At 47.7% G+C, this 15,538-nt stretch overlaps 1 protein-coding gene across 3 annotated transcripts in view; it reads right to left on the reverse strand.

The window, feature by feature from the left end:
- INSC (INSC spindle orientation adaptor protein) overlaps positions 1-15,538 on the reverse strand; it is a 128,660-nt gene that overhangs the window by 79,884 nt on the left and 33,238 nt on the right. For all 3 annotated transcript variants that reach the window (XM_053203453.1, XM_015086329.3, XM_015086330.3), the window contains exon 2: positions 11,058-11,158. In XM_053203453.1, coding sequence (XP_053059428.1) covers positions 11,058-11,158 — 101 coding nt within the window. The remainder of the gene's footprint in view (positions 1-11,057; positions 11,159-15,538) is intronic.

The following is a 15,538-nucleotide window of genomic DNA, read 5'->3' on the forward strand; positions in this document are numbered from 1 at the left end:
AGTGGAACGTTTAGGAGAATTCACAGATGGAAAGTGTCAGGTGCCATCCGGGTACCTCTGATAGTGCTTGGAAGTGCCGGTGACAGTAGAAAAGCACCACTAGAGGGTTTCCAAGAGCTGATCTACACTACGGGCAAGCCTCCATAGACTCAACGGCCTCCAGTCGCCACCACTAGGACTCCTCTCCTCCACCACACCCTTGCTCCAACCCCCAAGCCTTGGGCTCTGACCAAGGTTCTCTATCCCCAGTTGTGGGCAGACTGAGAACCAAAGATCTTTCACCTCAGGCTGCACTGATGGGGCTGCCCTCCTAAAGCGCCCCTAGAGGTAGAGGCCAGAAGTTGCCTGTCCCATCAAGTTCCACAGCCAGCGCATGATGGGGCCAGGCCTGGAGCCCTGATGTCCCAGCATTTTCTGTGTACCTGCTCACCAGCCTGTTCTAGGAGCTGAGGACAAAGCCAACCAGGAGAAAATTCCAGCACTCACGTAGCTCAGCTAAGACCCTGAACAGGCAAGAAAGCACCAGGGAACCTCGTAGTCATTTCAACAGTAGCCAATGTGCAACGAGCCAGGCAGTGCTGTAAGCCCTCTCCATGTATTATCTCTTTTAATCCTCCCCACTAACTGGAGAGAGAAAATTATTATTGCCTCCTTTCACAGACAGGCAGACTTCTGTGAGGAGAGTCATACGGTAGGAACTGGGCGAGCCATTACTCAGACCAAGTCTCTAGAGTCTAGAGTCTCTGCTCTTATCAACTAAATAGCACATTGCCATCACGAAGCCATCGAGAAGCTGTGAGCAGGACAGCCGAGGACCACAGGAGACAGAGGGCCTGACTTGGCCTGGGAATATGTACACAAAGGAAATGACATTTGCCCTGGTTCTTAGAGAAGAGGAGCAGGCCAGGATGACAAGGGCAAAAAGACTGTTGGAAAAGCCTAGAGGCATAAAAATAGAGATAGAAACAAGGAGTTTCACTGGATTCAGGCATGGGAGGCGGGCGGGGGGGCGGGGGGGTTGAGGGAGTGCCCGGGAAGCGCCAGGTGATCAAAGACTCTAACTTGATTCAGAATTTGGGTTTAATCCTAAAGACAATGTGGAGCCACTGAAAACACTGTAGAGCAGGACAGTGACATAACTGTGCAGAGAGTCAGTAGAAAACTGGACCAGAGCAAAGTGAACTACTAGACAGAAGGCTGACCTACCAGGAGACGGTAGGCATAAAACAGCAAGAAGACAGAAGCCTGAACTTGGCAGTGACGCCAGAGAGAAAGAAGTGGGAGGTCTGGGAGGGAGATGAGAGGATGTGAGGGTGAAGTGAAGGAGGGAAGGCAATGCGGGCTCCTGGGTGGCAGGAGGCCTGGGCGACCGGTGCTGTCTTGGCTGAGATAGAAAACCCATCGAGCGAGGAGCTAGTTCTCATTTTGTTTGGTTTTAGGAGAGGATGACAAGTGGGGTACACAAGGTCACAGCAGATGTGGGGGGGCAGGCCCTGCAGAGAGGTCCATCAAAGAGGCCCTACACTTTGCCAGGGAGGAGACGAGGCCCGGTGAACCCGGCCCCCGCCACAAGCTGGTCCACTCCCAGCCGCGGCCACTGTGCCGCCACATAATGAGCTCCTCTTCTCAATTTTAGAGTCTAGGGACTGCAGCTCATTAAGGTTTGGCCTGTGTTAGAGTCGAGCATCCCGTAATTGCAGAGCTCGCCTGACTCCCTGTCATTAGATCTCTGGTTCCCTGGGCTCCACCTCCCCTCTTGGATTTGCTGATTGACCCCAACATAGAACGGCTGGCTAAACAGGGCAGCTCTCGTTGCGTGGTGGGGACTGCCTGCTGTCCCCGAACCTTGCAGCTCCCAGGGTTCAACCGTCCTCAGCCATGAACTTTGAGCTGCCATTCCCCTATGCATGAAATCTTTCCTTTGCAAGTACAGACGACTGATCTGATTACTCACACAGAGGAAAGGAATTGAAAATTAAGGTCAAAGCAGATGGACTGGCAATGAGTCACATTCCCTTCATGGTGGAAAACCACCACAGTCAGGACACGTTAGGGGCTCTGGCCAAGGAGCCTGAGGGGCCAGGGACCAGGACTAGGGTTGGATTTTCTCGGTCTCCATTGTGAACTGGAATCTGAGCCTGATGCTGTCAAGACTGCCCCCATGCCTGGGGCAGGGAGGGCATCCCACACAGTGAATGGGGCTCCCAGTGCCAGCCCAGTTCTCATCAGAGCCTCTGAGAGAAACAGATGCCTACTCCCCGAGTAACCCTCTTACTCTCCGATGGCAGCTTTCCTGGACATCTGGAAGAAGGTGACCAAGACCTAAAATCTGGGCTTTCTGCAGTCTGGCAGATTCCAGACACAGAGCCAGATGTAACCACAATCATCTCTACATAGCAGGGTACTGGTAGGATGATTCTTTTTTTTTAAGCTGGAATTATCCAGGGTGGAGGTGGGAACAGGGGAAGGGAACAGCATAGTCTTGTACCAAGAAATTGCCAGTGTGAAAACAATGAGACCCCTAAAATATTCATTCTAAAGTCAGAGGGAATTAACTACCCACACAGCAAGCAGGGAGGTTTATCGACAACAGAGCACCTTCAATGTACCAAGCACTCCCTCCTTCAGCCCTTAACAGCACTCCGATGGCTGGAGATTACCATCCCCATTTTATGGATGTAGACACAGGCTTCGAATCATCACATTTGTCTAAGACCTCACACTAATAGTGATAATAAAGCTAACATTGATCAAGTGTTTATTACATTCTGGGCACTGTGCTAAGGGCCTGATTCCATCTTAATTGTTCACTTAACCTTCAAAATAATCCCATGAGGTCCACATAACTGAAATTTGGGAGGTTAAGTGACTTGGTCAAGGTTACACAGTGCACAAGTAGAAATAAGAATCTAGGCAATCTGAGACCAGAGCCTTGCTCTTAACAATTATGCTATGGTCTTTGAGGTCTTTAGCAAATGAGCTGAGATTCAAACCCTAAAATGCACAGCCAGGGCCCTCTCTGCTATGGTTAGACTGCCCTTATGTGACATATCGATACCTTTTTAAAGCTTATAATCATTTAAACACTGTGGCGTGTCTGATCGTTTTTCAGACCCTTGTCACATTTCTTTCTGGGAGAAAATTGGGTGTGTGTTGTTTAAATTCAGGACAGAACCCCTGGCCCAGTGGCCCCTTCATCACATATGTCTGACAGGTTTGCACCAGAAATACTACCAGAGCTGAGAAGCCAGGGAGATATGCACACAGGGTGAGGAGTGACCCTCTCAGGACTTCAGGCCACAAAGGGGTCCTCTCCCACCCCTCCTTGCCCTGCGCTTCTGCTTTGGTCTCTTAGATTGCCCCCTTCATTCATCAAAGCCCATCACTGGGGAAAGGTAACTGTGCCTGACCCTTCAGATGCCAAAGGGAACAATTTTTCTCAGCTCAGCAGACCCACACCATGGCCCCCAGCTGCTGGTACCAGTTCCTCATCCCCAGCTAATCCTACAGGCCTGGCATCCAGCGTTCCCCCAAACCCCAGGGGTTGATAGTTTACGGAGATCTATGCCTACACTATGGTTGGCTCATTTCAATCTCTTTTCAGTTAGAATGGAACTTTATTCCTTCAAAGTCTGGATATTTGGATTTCCCTGCCCTACTCTATTCTACCTGCTATGTGGAGAGTTCTGTGCAAAAGAACACTTTACCATATGCCAAGAATACTTGGTAATGGCCTCCAAACTTTACTGTGTACTTTAATGTGCCAGGAACTTGGCTGGGTGCTGGGATTACAGAGGGGTTGGTTAGAGGAGAATCTCCAAGAGGGCAGGACCTTCTCTTGCACACTGACACATTCTCTGCCCCCAGCACCATGCCTGGCACTTCAAAGGCACCAATAAGCATTTACTGAATGAGTAAATGAATGGCCATAAAGAAGCAATTATGGCTCATTGGGCTCCACATGGCATTTTGAGGTCAGCAGAAAGAATCATGGGAGCAGAGAGAAGGGAGGCTTAGTCCAAGCTATGATATCTGACAAAGCTCCCCAGGCCAACACTGGACGGGTGCCTTCGAGTGCCCCAGGAGAGGAATCAGAGTTGGAAGATGCTAGGGTTTCTGACAGAAGAAACAGCATGCACAAAGCAGTGGAGGCATGGAGCCACATGCTGGGAAAATGGCAAGTTCTAAGTGTAATCTGGAGAAGTGGAGGTGGAATCAAAAACAAGGAATTCAAATTATTCAAATGTTGGAGTTCTGAGATTCATGGATTTATCTGTATTACATCCCACCAAAGCAGGGCACTCTATTCCCCCTATAGAACATTTCTCCTAGATATACCAAGGGCTTCCATAAAATCCAAATGGGGCACACCCTTAGATGATGAAAGGGGTTCCTAAGCTAGGGCGCCTTGCAGTGTCCATCCCAGCTTCAAGGCAAACACTAGACCTCTTGTGCATTTCATAGGAAGGAATGAGAAGACCTTGCCTTGATCAATGGGACTGCTTTCCCAGTCCTAGGCTCTAACGTGTGATATTTTTGTCCAGCAAAGGGAACAGACTCTCCAAAACTCATTCACAAACTCCTAGAATATTAGAGCTGGAAGGGTCCTTGGGGAAACTTTTGCCTACCTCTTCATCCTCATATGAAGAAACTAAAGCTCAGAGAGGGAGAAAGATTGTCCACGGACACACAGCAGGTTAGTATACATCCAGGACTGGGAGAGAGGGAGGGAGGGAGGGAGGGAGGGAGGGAAGGAAGAAAGGACGGAAGGAAGGAAGGAAGGAAGGAAGGAAGGAAGGAAAGAAGGAAAGAGGAAGGGAGGGGATAAAGGACAAGAGGGCAGCCTCTGGTTCCTAGTCCATGTTCCTCACTGCACTGGGTTCTCCCATAAGAGATTTAATGATGAAACTGCGGACTTTTTTTTCCAGTGAACATAAAACCAAAGACTAAAGTTACTTGTCTTTAGAAGAAAAAAAAATGTCTCTCCAGCTCTCTGATTCCATCAAACAATTAAATCTTTGGCTTGAACTCAGAAAGAGGATTTAAATTAATCAAGATAAAACTAGCTTACTCTTTCCCTCCAAGCAGCAACTTTCTACCAAAAAGAATAAAGAGTTTGCTGAAGACTGGAGTGCCTTGGGGAAAGGAACAAAATCCAAGCTATTGAATTAATTTCTCATAGTCACCTGAGGCTCCTCAGCGATTCGTCATTCACTCATCAAACATTAAACATTTATTCATTCAACAACCACTTATTGAGCTCCTACTGTGTACACTCTAATCAAAGGAGCACAAATATGAGTCAGAAATTAATTTAGCCCTTGGGACATTCATCATTGAGAAAGGTAATGGCATTTACATAAATCATCACCCTACAACCCAGGGCCTGGGTTGTGTAAATTCTCAGTCCAAAGTAAATCTCATTTGAATGAGTGGATGAATGAAGTTGGGGTCTACTACTGATCACTGCCACATGAGAATTCCCCTGGAGCTCGGACACAGCTCTTCTAGAAACAGCATAAGGAACAGCTCAGAAAAGGCAGGACTCCACAAATGGGTGGGTAGGGGCCTGAAGAGTCTTTTGAAAGCTCCGTTCCCTTCTCTGGGCCTCCGTTTCCCCATCTTATGAGGATGACAGATGAGCTCTAGGTAACTCCCAGCAGTAACATTCGATGGTTCTATGATCCCAGTTCCCGGCACTGTATGGGAATTTAAACCCAATCTCTCGCCCTAAAAATAACTATTGAATCACTGTCCCTCTGCCTTCTCAAGGTCACGCCTGTGTTCCTGTGGATTTCTCTTGGGAGACGAGAGAAGTGAGGGAATTCGATTCTAACTGTGATTGGCCTTCCTTTCTATTTAAACAACAGAAAAATATCCAATTATCCCATTGACAATTACAGTCTGCACATTTCACCGCAGGCACAGAAAACAGGCCAGCAGCAGAAAAGCAGCCACAGACCAGGGGTGCACATATGTAAGCCATTATCTGCTTGGAGACAGGCTGGCCTGCGGTGGCCTCCAGCTGGACATCCCTTGCCAACAGGCCAGGGGCTATCGGGGAGGCTGCCTGCCATTAGCTGTAGCCACACCCATACTGGCTCATCTCAGACTCCAGGCTGAAAGGAAACCAGGTGAGAACATGCCCAGTCTGGTCACCAACATGTCCTTAAGCACCCAAGCGTCGTACAAGGAACCTGATCTTCACTCAGTACATATGTGTAGAAAAATTTTGTTGAAAGCTAATGAGTAAACAACTACCTGGATGAATGAGTGCATGGCTTGTTCGTGTGAAGCCCCCAAGAACACGGTGGAAAAGACAGACTGGATAGAGTATTGGCCAGCACTCAGACCCAAGCACCATCTGGGAACATCTATCCAAGCTCCGTTCCTTAAAGCTGACCCAGGGCAAGTACCTTAACCTCCGCAAGCCTTAGTTTCCTCATGGGGCAGATGTATGTGCTGTTCAGGTTCCCCTTTAAGGAAGGACGTGTTGTCCCCAGCTGCTGGGAGTATCACTAGCTAACAGCCTCCAGCTGCCAGGCCTTCAGACTGTCTCAGAGCCACCTCACCTAAGGTCATACCCTGACCCACGGCTGCCCACTCAAAAGACATATCAAGTGGGATTTGAAGACCCTGGCCACCCTGTACAATGAATAAAACTGTGATTCCCAGGCTCCCTGTGAGGGTAGCTGAAGTCACTCAAGTCTTCTTCCTCCACCTGGTCCTGCTTCTGTCTTCTCCCTTCCCTGAGTGCTGGTCCCAAAGGCACTCCCTAATAGCCACTCTCAACTCTGTCCCAAAGGCTGCTTCCCAGAGAACCCAACCTGTGGCCCATCACTTGCAATATAGAGATAATAATCAGCACACATGTGTGCCGTCTGGCGGGTACGTTCGGCGGGAGCCAAGGTCACACGGCTGGTAGGAAGTGGAGCTGGGACTCAAGCCCAAGTCTGATACCAAGGCCTATATGTTTCCAACCACTTAGACCCACATTCAAGTTTCCAAGAGGAGGGTTTCGTTCTCTGGCTTATTTTATTATTTTTAAATATGAAAGCTTTCCAGGAGATGTAGTTGGAATTGAGAACCCTGACATTCCCTCTCCTATTGTCCATGCCGAGTTGGCATGGGATCCCAGCCCCTGACCTAGAGCCCACACCTAGATAAGCCTTTTTTTTTTTTTAATGCTATTTACTCATAAGGGTCTCAAATACCAAAGGCCTAACCCCTATGATTCACCCAAGCTGCTGGATGATCTCACGCATCTTGTCGGTATTTGTTTATTTTGCACATTGAAGTGAACAATGAATGGCACTTCAGAGTGAAGTTCAGTTACAATGAAACATGACAGAGAGAAGTCAATTATCCAGCATTAATTATTTGTCTGGGGACAATAACCATGGTGTTATTCCCCACTAAAGAGGCCTCTATAGCTTGGAACAAGAGGAAAGAAGAGGTAGCTGCTATTATCTGTCCACAATGCAGCATCAGATTGGATAAATTAACCCCTCTGACATCCTGTAAAGACACATGAGCCTTCTTCACGAACATGGCCCATGCACACAATTAATAGGCTGGTAGGGCCCAGGGATTGTGTTCCCCTAATATTCCGGCAATGCCAGGCTATGAATACATTAAAGGAAATACCACCTTCTCTCTGCAGCCCACCCTGCCCTATCAGAACTTTAGGGCTGAAGACATTCTAAGCAAACCCCTTCTCACGTTGTAGCTTTGTGGCCAGCCAGAACTCTTGGGGTCACGTTAGTCCGGGGCTCTCCTCCCAAGATATGTGTGTAGAACATCAGTTAGAAACCCTAGCCTGCCTCCAAAAAGAAGAGTAATGTAACTTCTAAATCATTTTCATGTAATTTAATTTCCTTTTATCCTTAAAGCTTCTGAGGCAATTGGAGGTGTGACGGAGAGAGACAGTGGTCCCCAGAGGCTGAAAGGGTGCCAGGGTCTGATCTACCTTTGCCCCACATTCTCTAGACCAGGGACTGGGTCTTTACCTGAAGAGGTTCTAGCAGTTCCTGTGTGCAGGCAGGATGCATTAGACATATTATCTTAAATTCTCATTACAACTCAATGATGTAAGTATAAACATGCCCACTTCATAGACGAAGAAAGCTGAACCCTGAGGTTATAACTAATATGCAGCAGAACCAAGATAAGTTGAGGCAGTCCTGACTCCCACACAATCCTAAACTGCCCTGTGACAGCAGCTTCCCCAGCCCCAGCACAGCCTCTCCGGTCTGACTGTCCCAGGACCCAGGAGGCTCTGAGGAGGTGTCCCAAAGCCCTATTGTGTTAGACAAGGTTATCAAAAGGACGTGGCCATCGGTTCACCCGTGCACTGGACCCCAGCCACCTGAGGCTCCTCACCCCCTCCCCTGTCCTTGAAATGTGCATTCCACTTGCCTTCCCCCTCCTAGAGGCTGCCCTCGGGACACAACCTTGAGATAGTGATGTGGTGCTGAGACTGTCTGGGTAGTATACTCAACTGAACCCACTTAAGGCCTCCATATACACTTTTAAGATTTTGCGGGAGGTGCGGAATCTATACATCTTGCGGCGGCTGAAGACAAGCCTCATATATAAGTTCCCTTGCCTATGTAACCTGCTGCCCACCAGTCTGGGTGGCCCGCCTCCTTCTTTGGTCTCTCTCTGCCTTTTGATTAGAGAGGCTGGTTTCAGATTACACCTGGGAAGCTCCCCAGGTGCTTACCAACCAACATATCGCCAGAGCTGTTTCTGCCCACCTGGCTCACAGGTACCTGGTGTGGACAGCAGCCAGAAAGACTATGAACACTTCATCTAGAATAGCTCCACTTTCTCCCGGCTTAAAATATTAAGCTGCTGGGAGTGTCTGTTGATGATTTCGGATTTTCTCACCGAGGTCATTTGCCAAGAGGGGTCAGGAAAAGGATTTCTAGAAGACTTGCCTGAGATCACCCTCATGAAGAGCCACAGCGGACCTCTGACATGGAGTAGGCACTCAATAAACAACAGGCCCCCTATGCAGCTTTCCCTGAGACACTTTGCACATAGCAACTCAGTCAATTCACACGTTAACCCTATGAAATAGGTACTATTTTTACCCATTTTATACGTGAGGGAACTGGGGGTCTGACAGGATTCGAGAACTTGCACAAGGCCACACAGCTAGTGAGAGGAAGAACCTGGCTTTGAAAGCAAGCAGTCATGAATTCAAAGGCCATCAGCTGCTCCAACATACACGTATCCCAACAGGTTTGCACCTCACGATCCCTGAGCTCTGCCTAAGACATACTGTGTGGAAAGATATTTGGGCCCCCAGGTGATCCCTTATTCTCTACGTTAGCCTGCACAGAAAAGTCCTAACTACATCTCTAACAGTGTTTTCCATTCTAAGTAGCATGCACGAGATACATGTCACACCCGTATACTCCCTTATAATGATGGCCTCAAAGGAGTTAACCCAGTACCAGTAGACTTTTAGCAAATACTCATTATTTTTTTCTGATTTTAAAAGCAACACACATGGGGCGCCTGGGTGGCTCAGTCAGTTAAGCGGCCGACTTTGGCTCAGGTCATGATCTCACGGTCCGTGAGTTCGAGCCCTGCGTCGGGCTCTGTGCTGACAACTCAGAGCCTGGAGCCTGTTTCAGATTCTGTGTCTCCTCGCTGACCCTCCCCCGTTCATGCTCTGTCTCTCTCTGTCTCAAAAATAAATAAACGTTAAAAAAAAATTTAAAAAAAAGCAACACACAGTAAGAAAAATACTCAAAAACCAAACAACATGGAAATGAATAATGTGTGGGGTGCCTGGGTAGCTCAGTCGGTTAAGTGTTCAACACTTCATTTTGGCTCAGGTCATGACCTCAGGGTGTGTGGGATCAAGCTCTGCATCAGGCTCCACACTCAGCTCAGAGCTTGCTTGGGATTCTCTGTCTCCCTCTCTCTTTGCCCCTCCTCTGCTCTTGCTCTCTCTCTCTCAAAATAAAATAAATAAACTTAAAAAAAAAAGAAATGAATAATGTGATAAATTGAAACCCTCCATAATTCAGGTGGGAGGTGAAGGACAGAATAAAGGTAAGATGTCAGTGATACATGTAATATGTAAAACAAAACATACAAAACAAATCAACAATGACTTAACAGTCTTGTAAGGGCTACTTGGATTCTGTTGCCTCAAAACGACCCCATCAAAAGATCTCAGAAAAAAATTTAAAAAGCAAGGCAGAAACCCTTGAGCCCTCAGTTGCACACTTCCTCTGTAGACCAAACCTGCATTACTGACCAAACAGCCCAGTTTGCCTGGGGCTGAGGTGTTTTCAAAGTCACAAAAGTTTCAGGGCCCAAATCAGGACAGTCGTGGGGCATCTGGGACAGTTGTTCACCATAGATTCACTGGCCTGGTACTTTCCCCTTCAGTTCTGGTGCTGGCCCCCCAAACCAGCCAGGTGTCCACAGCTCCCAGCTGTGTAAAGTCACCTCTGGGGCTCTGTCTCTCTTTCTTCTCACTGCATTGTCTGCCCTTCACCCTCTGCTCAGTGTGTTCCTCCATCCTCCTCCCCACCACTCTCCCCTGCACAGCTCAGGGCGACAAATATTTCTGGAGGATCTGCTCTGTGCTCAGTTCTCTCCCTGGTGCCCTCGAAGAAGTAGAAGACACCTAAGGGTAGTCTGTCCCTTTCAAGAAGCTCAGAGAGAGTCTTCCATAACCCCAAGGGCCCCCAATGGCTTCAGCCTCCTTGCCTAGGTGGGATCAGGAACCCCCTCCAGGGTCTCCTATCTTAGCAGAATACCCCATTCAATTATGTTTCATTGTCTGCCTGCATCTTAAGGAGACCGTCCCTTGGGGGACTGGACATGCCTGATTCCTTCATGTCTCAGGGCCCACTCGCATCAGTATTTGCTGAGTGAACATAGCATCCCCAATGCTTTGTCTTAAGCTTCCACCCCAGGACAGTGGATGGAGAGGTGGAGCCACCTGCAGCCTCAAGATCCTGGAGCTGGGCCTCAGCCATTGGCCAGATAGAGCAGGCCTGGCCCTAAGAGACACCTATGGGACTTACCGCTGACCCGGCAGAGGGATGGAGTCCAGGTGGCGGCCTCCAGGCAACGCCATCATGTTGATCCCAATCTGCAGCAAAGCCTGCCTGCAGTGGTCGTGACCCTGGAAAAAGAGAGGGCAGGATGGGGTCAACAGATGTCCTTAGAGAGAAGGCACAATCACTTTTGCTCTCAGATCCAGGCCACAAGGAGCCAAGGCAGCTATGGAGGGAAGGCCCCCTAACCCTCCTCTCCTTTTTGAACCGGTTTACACTCTACTGCCCTCACAAGTAGTGCAGGACTTAGTCTAACGTCCCAAGCTCACCATGAATCCCTACAATCTTTTATCTCCCAATATCAAACATTTGCCTGACCCATCTTGCTTTGTACCAGACACAGGGACACACAGACCAGCAAATATTGCATGGGACATACTCATACTCTGAAAGTATCTATGGTTTATCTGAAATTCACATTTAACTGGGCAGCCTGTATTATTTGCTAAATCTGGAAAGTCTACATGCTAATTCTCTATAACCATCACAGCACTGGGTTATTCATGTCGATTATGCATGGGAAATGTGACACTGTAGTGGGCATAGTGGTTGCTTCCCAAAATCCATTCTACTTCAGATGATATAATTTCACTCGAACTGCTAGTAACTGGTTCAGAAATAGGCATGGGACTCAATTCAGACCAATGAGCCATGATAGGATTGCTTCTACAAAAAGTTTTCTTTCTCCTAACTGCGAACCACAGGAGACAGTATCTCTCCCATTGGACCTGAACAAGGAAATACGTCACATCATTGCTGCTGGAGACCAGCTTGCAATCAAGAGAGGACCTAGCTGGGAGAATAAAGCTGGCACACAGAGAATAATAAATCTGGGTCCCTGGTCACTAAGCCACTGAATCAACGAACCCTGGAGTCTGGCCGACCCCTCGGCCTTCCTGTTATGTAAGATGATAAAGTCCTTGTTGTTTAAAGTGAAAATTTTGTTAGTGGACAGCCAAAAGCAGTCTGATAAAGATAAACCAGATTCCAGGGGCCTCCGTCCCAGCACTGAGGACCCACCTGGCTTGTCTGTGCTTCGAAAGTTGCACCAAGACAATGGTGCCCTTCCTCCATCCAATCAGCTGCCCACCTGTTTGACTCCTCCTGTTACCTTGTCCCTTCCTTATTCTTCCTCTCTGCCACCTCCTTCTCCAAGCTGGTGAGGAAGTTCTCCCTGAGGAAAATGGGGATTCTTTCACCGTTGCCTGGGTAAAGCAACAGAAGAAGGGTTGGCCATCACCCAGCCTGCCCTGTGCTTGAGGACAGCAGATTTCAAGACTTTCAGGGAAAACGCAAGTATGAGCTTGTGGGAAGATAACAGCTGAGACGAGGGAGATAAGTCCAGAAAAATTAAACTCTTACTCCATGATTACAAATGACCCTTATGAGAAAAGAGCGGAGGAGGACTTTAATTAATAGTGATCACGCTGGACATAAAGTACCCTTTATGATGCTTGGAATAAAGAATAAGACAGTTGATCTAAAAAGTATGGGAGACAGGAGCTCAGAATAAACTAGGGAATTGTGTAATTCCAGAGACTCATGGCCACTGCCTGTCTCCCAGTCTGTGGGTCCCACCACACTATGAACCCCTCAAGGGCAGGGACCCTTTGTGCTCCTAGCACTGAGCCAAGAGCCGGGCATGCAGCAAGCACTCTATGGGTCTGTTGAAAAGATGAGTGGAACACATTTTTAGTACCTTTCTGCTGAGCCCTAATTCTTTATCTGTAACTGAGAGTAATAATATCTATGGCACAGGGCTATTACAGCAATGACAAGACATAAAGAATATGGAAGTGTCAGGCCAGGGTGAGAGCTCGATAAATAGTAGCCTTTGTTATTCTTATGCCCAGAGAGTCCATTGTATACTGCCCTGTGGTCAGCTAGGTTGAGGGAGATGCAGCAAATGAGACTTTGATAGTGCCCATCAACATCAGGAGTATCACCATTGTTATTTCTAGCATTATTATCATTACTGAAAAAGTATATTTTTGAAACCCAGTGAGTCAGCAGGCACAAAAGGATGGCACAACAAAAGGAGGTAACTGTTCCCTTTCCAATTTGTTTGAACTCAAAAGGGAAATACCAGCTTTTCAGAGTGAATGCTATGACGTCATCAGATAGCAGTGAGCAAGCAGATCTTATTTTACCTCCATCTCCGTCACAAAGAAGAAAGGGGTACAGAGTAAGAACAGTCAAGAAGGAATTTGAGCTTATGCCAGGTGAGGACACGGAGACAGTAAGGAAGCTGCAAGGCCCTTTTGAAGTGTGAAGCAGTTAGGGTTCTGTGAGGAGATGAAGCATGCCCTTGGTATTGGAGGACCTTTGGATCTGATCAAGTCATATCTGATGGACCTAGAAAAAGGGAGCGCGGTCATGAGCAGAAGGATGCAAGAGAATGATGTGAATTTCTAAGAGGTAGATTCTAGAAACATAGCTTGGTGACCATGAAATTCTAGAACAGATGCCTAACTGCTGATCTGTGAGCCCTTTGGGCAGAAGCCAGCTAGAGCACAGTAGGAACAAGTCATCTGCTTCCATTTCATTAGGGACCACTGGGCTCCTAGCCGAGGGGAACACAACAATAAACCTGATATATCTTGATTTCGCTTAAATGCCCTGATGAGATGTCCTTGTTCAACCATTTCACCCATAGCCTCCCAGAGTTGTGCCAGTGGAGCATTCCAGCAAACAAAACCTTGGTTCTTGTGATTGTATGTTTTCCCTGAGGCTAGAGAAGCCTCTTGGGGACATTTGGGAAGCATCTGTATCAAGGACCTATTCACAGACTATATTATTTATGCCTGCCTCTTTCCCCCAGTAGGACAAGACTCCTTGATGCCTGAAACCAAATCTTGCTCAATGTGGGACTGATCCCAGGACCCTACATAATGACCTGCATGGTTGAAGCCAGCATTATGAGTCAGATTGGCTCTCAGGAGAGCCATGGCTCATATTCAGTGTGGATGAGGCACAGGTAAGAGAGAATATCTGGAAAGTGAGATAGGAAGGACCAAGAGTTTAACCCAGCTGATGTTTATAAAATGTCTCCACCAATAATAAGAGCTAATATTTACTGAGTGTGTACCATGAGCCAAGCACTGTTCTAAATGCCTCATAGGGTGTTAACTCATTGAATACTATCACCATCCCCCTGTTACTGATGACACAGAAATTCAGTGGAGGCATATGCGTTGCTCAAGATCACAATGCTGGTAGGTGACAGAGGACTAGGATCAAGGTTTTAGGATTTAGAGGGGAGGTGCTAGAGCAGGTGGAGATGATGACGGTAACAAACGAGTGGCCCATGTCCGGCATTTGCTAACAGGAAGCCCGACTCCATTCCATGGTGGCAACTACACCCAGCCCCAAGGCCTCACAGCCAGCCAGCCCTCTTCCCGGTCACCAGTGCCTCCCGCTGCTCCCATCCCCCGGAAGGACTGTGACTGTCCTCCAGCTTCGTCTAGTGCCAGCTCTCAATAACGCAGCCGGAGGACAGAACAACGGTCCCTGCAGAAATGAAGCAGATTGCAAAGACTGCAGTCAAAGGGTACAAAGAAGACAGGCACGGACAGTGGGGACGTCTCTTCTGTTCCTCATTTCTTGGTTCCTTTTGCGAGAATCGTGTGGATAGTTGTGGGCCCCAAAGGGATCAGGAGATGAGGAAACCACAGTCCCAGCTAAAGCCTAAAGTGTCACTAGCTTTATAGAGAGGCCTATTTCAAGCATGCAGCCCTCAGGAAAGCCCCCAAAGGCTGCTTTCCCGGCAGCCGCCTCCCCTACTGCCCTGCGCTGGACTCATCCTACTGAGCAGAGAGATTCCGATTACACACCTCCAAAGCTACATAGCATGTCAGGGAGTGGATTCAAAGTAGCCCCTTTGCCCCACACTGTCTGTCCTCAATGTTATTGCAAAAAGAACTTGAATTTTGGGGTCTGACAGATCTGGATTCAAATCCTGACTCTGTACCAGATTGGTACCTGACCTTGCGAAAATCATGAACACCCATGAATGTGGTTCCCTCCATTATACCTGCCTCCTAGGAGCTTCATAAAGATTAAATGAGATCACTTGCAAAAGCCCCTAATAGATTAAAATAAAATAAAATAAAATAAAATAAAATAAAATAAAATAAAATAAAATAAAAATCATGTGCCTGACACATGGTAGCTTCAAGAAGAAGTGTTCCTCCCCATGGAAGGAGTTATTGAGAAATGTATCTCAGGGCAGAGATGCTGTCTTGCCCATGAGAGGGGTAGAAAAGACACATACAAAAGTTAGCAAGAAAGAGGAAACTCCATTACCTCCAGCCCCAACCCCTAACCCCACCCAAAGCCCTTCCTAACTCATTGGAAATCTCACCCTGGAGCTTTGCAGCCTTTATTCTGAAGGCTCTTGGCTATGCCTTCCCATCCCAGGAGAGGCTGGTTTATAAGAAGGACTTGAA

The sequence above is a fragment of the Acinonyx jubatus genome, chromosome D1 (genome assembly GCF_027475565.1).
Source record: "Acinonyx jubatus isolate Ajub_Pintada_27869175 chromosome D1, VMU_Ajub_asm_v1.0, whole genome shotgun sequence".
Classification (NCBI taxonomy): domain Eukaryota; kingdom Metazoa; phylum Chordata; class Mammalia; order Carnivora; family Felidae; genus Acinonyx; species Acinonyx jubatus.